The 12,034-nt window shown below is 45.6% G+C and overlaps 2 protein-coding genes across 2 annotated transcripts; one reads left to right on the plus strand and one right to left on the minus strand.

The window, feature by feature from the left end:
* Positions 1-546: 546 nt before the first annotated feature.
* Positions 547-790, plus strand: PHALS_00421 (uncharacterized protein; the record flags this gene model as incomplete). The annotated part of the gene is made up of 2 exons (XM_024716090.1): positions 547-583; positions 627-790. The coding sequence occupies 2 exons, from the start codon at positions 547-549 to the stop codon at positions 788-790; spliced, it is 201 nt and encodes a 66-aa protein (XP_024572471.1).
* A 6,469-nt stretch (positions 791-7,259) lies between these two features.
* Positions 7,260-7,589, minus strand: PHALS_00422 (uncharacterized protein; the record flags this gene model as incomplete). Its single annotated transcript, XM_024716101.1, has 2 exons — positions 7,260-7,325; positions 7,461-7,589. 2 exons carry the CDS (start codon positions 7,587-7,589, stop codon positions 7,260-7,262), a joined length of 195 nt encoding a protein of 64 aa, XP_024572472.1.
* Positions 7,590-12,034: the final 4,445 nt, after the last annotated feature.

A 12,034-nucleotide genomic window follows, 5' to 3' on the forward strand; every position in this document is an offset into this window, starting at 1 on the left:
CCGCAAGGCAGTCGCTCGAACGCAAATCCACCTACGAGGTCGCTGCATAGCCTTGACCACAGCGGTCGTCCGGGATCATACCTGCTCGAGCCCTAGTCACTCAGACACTGACGTTGACATATACGTCCTTATCTTGGATCTAGCACAAAGCTACCTCCTAACATTCTTTTAGTGATTACGCACACCGGTCGCAACTTATCAACAGCTATCGAAAAGATGTAACAGAAAGCTATTAAACCGAAGTCGCATTTGAAATTGGTTGCGGGTCAATTCGTCTCTAAAGAACCAGTGGCTTAACGAAACCCAGTAACAAAATGCTTCGTTTCCGCCCGCCGACTGTCTCCCCCGCTATCAAGAATCTTGACATTTTAGAATTCTGCGCTCATTTACGGCGGAACACTTTGAGACAGACGCAGGATGATTTCAACTTCCACGACATCGAATTATATTTCCAGGTGATGCACAACTACGACGCGATCGAACGCGCCTTTCGCAATAATTGCTACAACCGCTGAGATGTTCAACTATATTCAAAGGCAAGTTCTGATGTTCGATGAGCTTGTTGAGATGCACCGGGTCACCAGTATTCTACCTCTTAAGACTCGTGACTTTGTACTATATTATAGGTTGGCTTGCAGCTTTAGCCGAGCTAATGCATTTGCAGCCTAGCTCAGCAGTGAATGCAAAATCTCTGCGAGCCTCTTGTGCAGTTACTCCGTTGCATTGCTCCAGGACTGGATCTGAGTATCGAGTGGCTGCTGCTGCTTTGCAGATCACAAATGCACCATAATTCAACGATGAAAGATCGGCTACTTTACACAAGAATTATTCCGCAGTCACAGCGACAGAAACTGGTCGGCTAATTATTGACGTTAGGCTCACAAATTTTTCAATTAAAAGCAGATTTCCACTGCTCGAGGCCTAACTTCAGGGGTCGACTAGTGATCGAAAAAGATCGGTATCACGACGCTGTTGATGTTCCACTTGTCTACAAACAACAGTGCACAACTCGTCAAGCAGATCAAATATTACCTGACCACCAAACGGCACTTTCCGATTTGAGGTATCCACCGCCTTCATCTAACACGTGTTCGAGAACAACCTAGGGGCGACCGGTCGTAACCCGGTGACCATTAAGTATGGTGGAGTGTGCACGTTCATCTCATCCATGCCACCTTTGTCAGCACGGTAAGCGCTGCACACATAAGATAAACCTGACCTGTCCAACCACCATATGGGTGTTCGGAATTGACATCAGTGTGTATATGTAACGGGAATTGCCCCTGTGTAAACACTTCTGAGGAGGGCTTAGGTCAACGAACATGCCTCACTGTGTGTTGCTCACTTCCAGTAGGCCGTGGCTTACGAAAAGAGGAGGAAAGGTGAAGGGACATTTATTTTATAGCCAAACGGCTTTAACCTCCCGAATCTGATAAGCGCTCTTCGTCACGCTCTATCCAACTATTTCTAGAGTGACAACCCACTCGCTTGCTCCACATGAGATCTTCGTCGCCATCGATCTTTAATAATGGTCCAATACCATGTCATTCAACGCATTTACGCTATTGTGAGCTTGATCGTCATGATAACTTTCACGATTGCCGTTGTGGTTTCACCCTAGAGTTTGCTTAAGCTTCCGCTGATGATAAGGGGCCTCCTGCAAGCGATCTCGCTCCGTTTTGGGCGCTCCCAATCATTTCGCCATTCTGAGGACGATGCTGAGGTGGTGACACCAAGATGTTTAATTTTAAGTCTCCTGCCGAATAAGACTGCGTTACATTCAGGTTGCAAATCCTGTCGCCGCGGTAGTAGGGCTTAAGAATTTCTACGTAGAACGTTGGATGGGTCTTTAGCCAGCTTGACAGGTCGATAGTGCAAGCATCCCCACAGCATGACAGTACTCGGAATGACCGGTGAAACGAGGTTTCAGCTTCGAGCTTCCCAAGCTTGAAACCGCATCGTCTGATAGGTGCTCTGTACTAATGATCCCCTACAATGAAATACATTTTGCCTTGACGACTTCGTCTATCTGCGTATTCCTTTTGCGCATCTTGCGCACTCCACCGCATCTCGCACCCCTGTGAACACATTCCCACGACTCATGACGAATGAGTCCAGGACGTTCTTGTACTTGAGCTTCGCATTCGCATCACTATTTGTATTAATTTGGAAGGCAGTGCTTGGTCGAGCTCCCCCCCACTAACATCAGAGACACCATCCATGCACAAAGCGGTACTTGTGGGTATCGCGAGCAAGTCGTAAAAACTGGTGTAAATTCAGTGAATGAATGAGCTGAGAAGTTCATAGCAAACTTAACCGGTGGTAACAGCAAACTCCATTCTGCGGTATTTTCCGCAAAGAAGCATATCAACACACTCGGCTGGCCGGTTCTGTTTGCCCATCGGTCATCGGATTTACCGCCGTGGACATATCCAAGCGAGTACCAAACGTTCGGAACAATTCTTTCGAAAAGCCACTTGATCGTGTAGCACGATCGAAGACGATGGCGTCCGGCATCCAGTGATTGCGAAAATGTGATCAATGAACAATTTAGCCGAGCCTTTGGCATCGATGGAATTGCTACATTGAGCGATGCAAACCATCTTGCTGAGTCTGTCAACAAAGACGAGTACCCCATTGTGGCCGTCAGTATTCTCGAGGAAGTCAGAGATGAAGTCGAGACCGATTAGTCAGTAGGAACGGAGAGACTCTGCAATGTCACTCGCGTGTGACATATGTCGCATGTCCATACGTATCGTACCACCCACTTGTACATCTAAGGGCCCCAATATTTGGGCACTGGGAGGTTGGTAGGTCTTCCCACGGCCAAAGTGACCGGCCATCGGCGTATCATGCGCTCCATACACTATCTTGTGCTTCAAATCATCGTTGGAGAGAACCACAATCTGTGGCTTTTCGTTATATACAACTTCATAATGAAGAAGACCATCCTCCCGTGTATAACAATGCAACCTTGATTTCAAGTGACCACATGGAATTCCATATCATTCGATGACAGAACTCTAATGATAAAATCAGACTGTTCATCCTCGACATACGCTCGATGTATCATATCAAATACATCATTTTCGATATAGCTGACATGAGCTGGCTCATACTCAGGACGACGTGACAATGCGTCTACCAGCACGTTCAGTTTTCTTGGCTTGTACGCGACCGTGAAGCTGTATACTGCGAAGAATGACAGCCAGCGAGCCATCCGCTGTGGAAGGTGGGGCGACTGATCCGCATAACGCAAGCTTGCGTGATCCGTGTGGACGAAATCAAGCGGTGACCACAAAACTTCACCAGGGCATATTTTATTGCCAAAAGCTCCTTGTCGGAACAGGGTAGCTTTTCTGCTGGTTTCAGCTGTCGGTATTAAATCGACACGATCGTGTCTTTCTGAGTCATTTTGTAGTAATGCCAAACCGATTGCAAACTCAGAAGCGTCAGACACCACGCTATCCGGCTTCGTAACATATGGTGAAGCAAGTAACGGTGCTTTTATCGAGCTGTTCTCAAATGGGTAAATGCTTTTTCGCAATTGAATGACCTCTTCCATGTACATCCTTCTCCAGCAAGTTTGATAGTGGGTGTACCATCTCCGCGTGATTTAGCTGGAAGCGATGCAGGTAAAAGGTCAAACCATCCATTTTTAAATTATATTGATTTCTTTACCTTGGTCATCCACGATAGCATTGACCTTTTCAGTCTGCACGAACATTGTATTCACCAACATAATAACCAAGAGCCGGTACTTCGTCAGCATCGAAAGTACACTTTGCCAGATTCGCCTGCAATGAATGTTCATGCATACATTTTAGCACCGCACGGATGTGCTATATGTGCATTTCGTCGGCAGATCTACCAGCTTCGTCCTACGAATGAGCAAAAATATCGTCAAAGTATGCTTGTGTGAAGCGTCGCAGTGGTCGAAATTGGTGTGAGACCAATCGATCTTAGGTGCTGGGGTGTTTGATAGTCCTTGTGGCATCTCAAGCCAAAACATACCGGACGGTGTACCAACAGCCGTAAAAGGGACGTCTTCCTCCCTCATCAAGATTTGGTATTATCTATTGACCAAATCAAGTACACTTAACTGTGTACAGCCGGGCATACGGTGAGTAATGAGATCCTTAAGTGGTATCGGCGTTTGCGCGGGAATCGTCAGCGCATTCAACTTGTTACAGGCGTGAACGATACGCCATTTACCATTTGATTTGCGCACACAAAACGTCGGCGCGCTGTGAGAGACTTACTCTCCCTCACCTGACCAGCTGCTTGCTTTTGATCAAAGAAATTGTCCATATACTCACATTTCTCACGCGACAGTGGCTACGTTCGAATCACTGCATGCTTTGAACCAGATTCAAGATCAATTTCGTGCCGAACTCTACGTCCGGGTGGTGTTCCAGAGGGTGGATTCGCACTCAGGACGTCACCTTTGTATTCCATAGCAAGTGAATAATAAGGATCAGTTGGATTCTTCAAAATAGTAGATCCTCTGCGTAGCTCCACACGCTGTCGAATCTTCTTGAAAGCCGAATCATTCATGGCTGATGCTGAGCATAATTCCGCTGATCAATCTTCTACTGTATAAACACAACCCCCCGATGTCACCACACTTGGGGTCGTGTTGAAAGTCATCGTAAGTGACTTCCTCGAGCTGTACCAGCTCTCTCATCGTCGGCAACGGTGCCAAGGAGCATACGTTCTGGTAACTATGCAACCAGTCGTTGCATCCACAATATGTGGACCAGCATATTCGCGTGCTATATTTCCATCATGGGAAGTAGTACGCTGGACTATTTCACCCACGGACTCAACCACATTTAGAGCGGAAGTATCAGTATCGCGATCAAGAAATTCTGTTGATTCTTCCACAGGTGTGTGCTCAACCACACAACAGGTGGGAGCATCACCTTTGTGGATTGCTACACCCACAATCCGACTCAACTACTATGTTAGTGAGAGTATTGGCATACCCAGCCACAGTCGATTCCTTCGACTTTCGATCACACAAATGTCGACAAATACCTTCTGTCTAGCGAAAGAGCAACAACTGGCATCTCTCCCTCTTTTTTTTTCGTCGGGCAAAACTTCACGCCCACCAACGTTTCATTCTTTTTCAAGTGGCCAGTTCCGGGCACCACTTGATTTATCGATACACTTCCTGGGTGACCACCCGTGGCCACTCCATACGACTCCGTATCCTCCGTTACCTGGGGAATGTTGATTGCATGACATATACCAATGAAGTGTGGATCATTTCTAGCAGCATACGTCTTCCTAGCGCTTCACCGCTTCTTCTGGTGCATAGTATGTGGTTTCATTACTCCCAAGACTTTGATCTACACCAGAAGAGCTACTTCCAATCGTTTTCAATCGCCAATAAATCCATAGCTCGTGCTTTTCAAGCCACGGTATACCTAAAATCAGGTCATACCGGTTGTACATATTAAGGAATGTAAATACTTCCTTTGAGCTGAAGTCTTCAAACTTCACTTGAATATCAATCGTCATTTGCTTTGCGGTGACTAGCGTACTAGTGGCCAGCTTTACTGAGTTAAAGTCTTTGCTATATCTAGTGCGTTCAAAAGCACTAAATCATTTTCAGCAGCACTTTGCTTCCGCGCATAGTAACGCGACGCGCCAGAGTCAATTAAGACGCTTGATAGACGACTGTAATCCTTCACGCTTGCATTAATAACGAAGAGACCACTCCGACCAATGCCTTTGACGAAGGACAACGATCCTTTGTGGGTTAAACCCTCATGAGTTGTTCTATCAACACACTCACAAGAGCTTATAACTGCCCCAGCAGACAGCTCTACATCTACTGGGCCCCGGCGTGTCCCGAACGCCCCGTGGTACTTGACTCGGAACCAATTAGATGATAACCGTATTGAGTGGTTCTTCTCTCACGTGGACAATCACGGCAGATGTGACCGAGTTGATGACATCCAAAACAGCGTATTCGCTGCCTAAGGACAGTCACTACGCTAAGATACACTGGTTCCGGATTTACTGTAGCAGCAGTCACTGCATCCATTGGGTTGATCGACTAAATACATGCCCAACGCTGACAGTAGTCCTAACGCAATGCAATCATAATTGCATCATCCAGAACGTCGGGTTTTGGCGGAAGATTTCAGTCTAGGAGGACCCTAAGTGGGTCCCTCCAAAACCACAGCGAGCATCGCTGCCTCTGGCAATGGTTCACTTGCCATACTGGGTCGAAGCTCCGACAGAGCTTCTGTACATAGTCGTACAATGTTCCGCTGTCTTGACGGCATGACAAAACTTCAACCGTTGCCGAAACGCCATATTTGGCAGAAGAAGCATCAAACCATGGTATTCACCAACCTTGTCATGCGGCAAAGTAGCCAGGGCGGTTGTTCGCACGGTCATCCAAATGTGACATGGCAAAGGCCACTTGAATACTGTCATCACGAATTTGAGCCATCGTGATGACAATGTTCATTTCTCGCTGCTAAAACGCGAAACTTTATCTTCATTCCCGTGAAAGCTTTTCACCTTGATCTTCAGAGGACGTTTCGTGTGTCACCGCCACTTATGGAGGAGGTGACAGGATATGTTCCGGGATAAAAATCTTGATTATCCGCAGCAAAATTTGCAAAGCATTGAATTATCACCTCTCAGCCAAATGGAGTATATCGGCAACGACGTGATCTCTGATTAAAGCTCACACATCTACCACGCACTTCCATTTGCGACGCTGTCAGGAGCGGATATTCCTCTCTTTTGATCCGAGGACAACCACCGCCTGTGGTGCCCACATTGTCCATCAAGAAATCCATCGAAGTAACCGGCGTTAGAATGACTACAAATGCTACCAAATGAAACGGAAATTTCCAGTCTGTGTAAACACACCCTTTGAGGAAGGCTAAGGTCAACTGACACGCCTCACCGCGTGTTGTTTTGATACACATAACTGAAAGGGGATGAACAGTTAATGGTAGGCACACAGGTTTGTGGTCTACACAAAGTGGAATGGGATCTGACCCATTACAGTGTACGTCAGTGCTGTCCACTATTTTCTTCAGGTAGTTACTTTACTCGCTTAGCGTCGGCACTTTCATATCGAAATCGGCAACTTCAACTCTTAGGTTGACCCGAACCTCAAATCCGTTAGTCCGGTCTCCATAAATCCACCATCGGGCAGTTTCAAGATCTGGTTGCACGTCGAAATCTCCAATCCCCGTCAATCCACCCTCTCCTTCTTTTCGGTCAAGTCATCTCCAGACGCTCAACGTCCCGCGATCATCTCTCAATAATAACGTCTCATTTTGTTTATCCACCTGTCTCCATCATCCGATAGAAACGTTTCCGCTCGGGGACATACACAGACCCGGCTCGGCACCAAGGACCATTCAGTGATCATTTCGTGCTATCGTCGACGCTGCAAGCAGTATCATGCGCGTCTCGTCACGTACCGTGGTTAGATAAGATTTGACTTTTGAACAACCCTGACGTGAAGTTGGCAAGCGACGTACACTAGGCCCAATTTTTCGATAATCATTCTCCCGTTCAACCACAGCATCAAATGGCAGAAGCCAATGCATTCTATTACCAACCAGCCAAAGCAACGGCAGCAGTCGTATAAAATGCCAACACAAAACTGGGTTTGCAAGTGCGAGGCATGACACCAGCAAGCAAATTTTTGGCTGGTTCCAGCCAACGTAATCATAAGATGCAGCGGACTCTTTTGCCGCTTGCGCTACCCAGGACAGGGTTAAGTCTGACAACTTATTCGAGCGCGACTAAGCAAAAGCAATCATCGATTGTTGTTTCTTCAACCGCCAATGAAGTCATACAATTGCAGGTCGGACACAACCACTCCCACGCTTCCAATGATGATTAATCGTATTGATGACAGTGCAACACTGTTTGAGAGATATTGTTATCCAAACAAAGTAAGTCCCGTAATTACATGCAAAGAGCTATTCGTGCGCAGTGATGCGCGCATCTCACGTGGTGACCGATATTCAGAAATTCGACCCTAACGCTTATGCTTTAATGCACCATTCTGAAACAGCAACAATTCATACAATCCTACCAAAGCCAGTCAAAGACTGGTAAGGACGTGCTTAAGAACTACATCACTCGCGCGCTGACCAAACAGACCAAAACTCTGCTGATGATTCTTTCAGACAAGCTGTACACCACCCTGGAATCAATCAAACTTGTCTTCCAAACGAGACTTCCTCTTCCTATGGGTATCGCTGTTTTGGTGACACTTCGCCGTCAGCACAGGCACCCTCAACGCATAGTGAAACGAGGCGGTGTGAAAGACATGAACCGATACTTTAAATCTCGAGACTCTCTCGTTTCCTGAACAACATCGTGGCTTTTTTTGTCGCCACTGTAAGGCAACAGGTACCAGCTTTAGCAATACCAAGCAAACTCTGCCGCGTCCTTTTTGTGAATATCATCGGTACCGCTTGTACAGCGCTAATTAGCGAGGAAGGGCCTCTCAACACCGTGAGAATTCCGAATATTCACTGTCTCTGGGTACGTATTGAACGATGGTGTACACGTCCTTACTAGAAGTGGGGTGGTCCTTGAGCGTGCGAGGCGTCGGATCTCAGCGATGCTGAGTGATACAATATCAATTACCAGAAAGCAAAAGAACTTCTGGTGCGGGCAAGAAGCTACGCTAGCTTCTGTGCAGAGAATGGAAGTATCCAAACTAATTCGCAATGATAATACTTCGTGCCTAGAGCGGAGCTTGAAAGGAAGAAGCAGTAATGAACCGCGGTCTCAGGTGGTTCTAAGTGAAGTATGGTCTCCAGATATTCGGTCGATTTAGATTTAACGAAATGACTGTAATGCCGTGATTCCTAGAGGCTATCGCCGGTGGGAATAAAAACATCAGTTATACGTTGGTGTCTCCTGTGTCAGTGCCGATTAAGGCGAAGAGCGTAAATGATCAGCAAGTAATAAGACCAACGAGGATCACTTATCTTTATCATGACGAATCAACATTACGCAGTCAGTACTACCGCATAGATCAGTGTAGCTACAGCTACACGGGTAACTGGATACTTAAATCATTAATTAATGAGAGGAAGGACCAGGATAGTCTTAAAGGTTGTATGTCTCCCCTCTCTACCTCAGGAGATCTTCACTTCCCAAGTTTATAAGAGTGTGGAGCTCAATACCCAGAGCTGTTGGCTCCCAATATCAACATTTCAGACCATGGATAGTTTTAATTGGTCCAGAAGCGCCGTGCAATTGCGTACGAAGCGCGACTACCGAAAACAATAGGAAACTAACAGGGGTATTACAGACCCCGAACACAGATACGAAATTTATTCGGCTTGCGACACGAACTCATTTGTAATCGTGTCGAAGATCTTTTGATCCTTCGAATGAGGTTTGGGTAGTTCGATGGTGTGGAAAATGTCGTCGTCTATTTTCGATCTGGATTTAAATTATGATTCCATCGTAAGTATGGCTTGGCTTAAATTCGATGATCCATGCATAAACTGGAAGGTGAAGAGTCGAAAAAGTCAGGTGTCTTGCAACACTCGCCTGGTTGAGCCTTGAAGAGTCATGAATTCGCTGCTACCAGGAAGTAAAAGCGCATATAGTGTAAATACGAAGCTACGCTGGCTTATTTGTAGGACATTGAATCGTCCAGACTAAGTAGCACTGATATCACAAAGTGCTATGAGCAGCACTCAAAAGGCAGAGGTGGGTCGTACGCTTAAGGTGAGGCTGAAAAGCGATCGTATATCACTGTCCCAGGAGTGTACCTCAATAAAGGAAAAAAGTCGACGGTATGCGTTTTCCTAGAGGTTATTACTGAATGGATGGTTAGTCACGGCTGTATGTCGGTGTGCGCCAGAACCGCTGATGAGTAAAAGTGGCGGCGTGTCAAAGTCTCTTATTCCAGAGAAGATGGCGTTTATTGGCGATTTCAAAGCGCGAGCAGACTGATGTCGCTTCTAAGCCAATTTGGCAAGCCATCGAATATTAGAATGCAGTTTCACGATGATACATAATAGATTAATGAAAAGATGCCACCGAACTAGGAAGGGAACGGTCGCCAACAACGTCAATTGCCTAGACCAGGTCCGATGATGATGCTCTATACTACGGAGCGGGTTCTCAATTTATGAAAGCTCGACTCACTAATAGCATTGTTGGTTTGTCTTGAGTTCATCAGTGCGCTTAAAGGACAATTTTATATACCAGGTAGATATTGCGCGGAGTGACTATCGAGACCCGACCGTAAATGCAAATAACGATTTTTCTCGACTCAGCACTCGTGGGGGTGTATTTTGTGCGCTAGGCATATTTGATTTAATAAATTTAGCTACTGCAGAATTGATTTGATATAGATCGCAATCAGACAGACGCCTCTCACCTTCTAGCCCTCCCGTTTTAAATTATGTCGCTTGCTATATTCGAGCTCAATCAATCTAATATGTGCGCTGTTGCGCTGCAAACAACCGCGCAGTGAAAATCCCAGACTTAGATCTCGGAAGCAGCAAAGTATCTGGCTAATATAGCATTATCATAACAGCGCAGATTTTGAGGCGAAGGAAAAAGACTTGGCTTGAGCAGACATTTCTATGTCACGGTTTGTTGCATGCCAAAGACAAAGACGTGGACCTTTGTATTGTCGTTCATCAATTTCTTTGCTTAAGCTTAGATTATCAACTCGTGAATGCAATTTGCTATGAGGTGGTGAAATGTTAGGGTACGTGCGACTTGATTGCCGTGCTCTTCGCACAGAGGCACCTTCGACTCTAACGGTCCGCGCTAACCAACGCACGGAGGTTGATTTCGTGATCAGAACGAGAGCTTGTCAGAAAATATATTTAGACTATTTACATTCATACTGATGTCACGCATCTTGCTATTCCCCCTAGAATGAGTTTGTATCTAAGTTCTGACGCCCACGTGTGCTTTAAACTTTTTGAAGCTCCATCATCTTCGAAAATGCTCATGTTCCAATACTTACAAACATTCTAAATTACACTAAGCATCAAGTGAATTTTGTTGAATTGCTTAGTATTGTACAGATACACCTGAACCAAATGTGTAAGGGTTAGTCTACAAATTTACAGCACTTGCCCCGCTAAATACATGTCCTCTTTAGTGTGTACTTATCGGAGTTAGTGATGAAAAACAGTGAAATTGTCATACAGTAAGTTATTATTTTAACCAGTCCCACTTTACTCTCGATAAATCGCTCAATAAGATTAACCGTAAAGTAGAATAGGAACAGCCTTTTAACGCATCCTGGACTATAAGGTTCAGAGCGCCCTTTGTTCATTAACTCCGTTGCATCCAAATTTCAAGTGAAATTGCATTGACGATAGGTAAGGCTCTGCGTTGGTAAGAAAGTTGCTGAAGGCATCTTTCTTGGCTAATACGGACAACTAGAGGAGGCTTCCTTTGATCAACGACGCTTTGACTATTGCGATGTCAATTTTCCAGATCCTTGCAATCGGTTAGCGCTCGCCGTAGTATGTGTACGTCAATATCATTCAGGTGTCATGGCGTTTGACTACGGTAAGCTTGCATCGTAAGTCGTGAGAGGATTGTTTTGTATGAGGGCGATACCAATGTGGGTATTTCAAATGGCTAAAGTTGGTCCTATTCCCAAAAAGAGACTGGTACTGCTAACTACCCTCAAAATTTCTAAAATATAGTAAGAGTGGTCGTTTTCTAGCTTATTACGGGCGAGAAAGTGTTAATACATAAAGGCATTTCGTTGCTTCTTTCGCGAGCGTTCAACCAGCCCGACGTCATCGACAAAGTAAAATTTGCCGGATAGAAGTCTCATTCGATACTGTTCAAGATATTCGAGAAGTGTGGTCGCAAGCGGACGATCACCCTTTCCGTCTAAATTGAATTTAAACAATGCGTTTCTTGACCCGGTACCAGTAACAAGAATTTCACCGTCATTGTTTGCCGCAAATGAAACCAATGCAGAATCCCAGCCCATAATAGACACTTGCGCCACAGCCATGTTTATGATGTTTTGCGAGCA

This window comes from Plasmopara halstedii, assembly GCF_900000015.1.
Source record: "Plasmopara halstedii genome assembly, contig: Scaffold_110, whole genome shotgun sequence".
NCBI lineage: Eukaryota > Oomycota > Peronosporomycetes > Peronosporales > Peronosporaceae > Plasmopara > Plasmopara halstedii.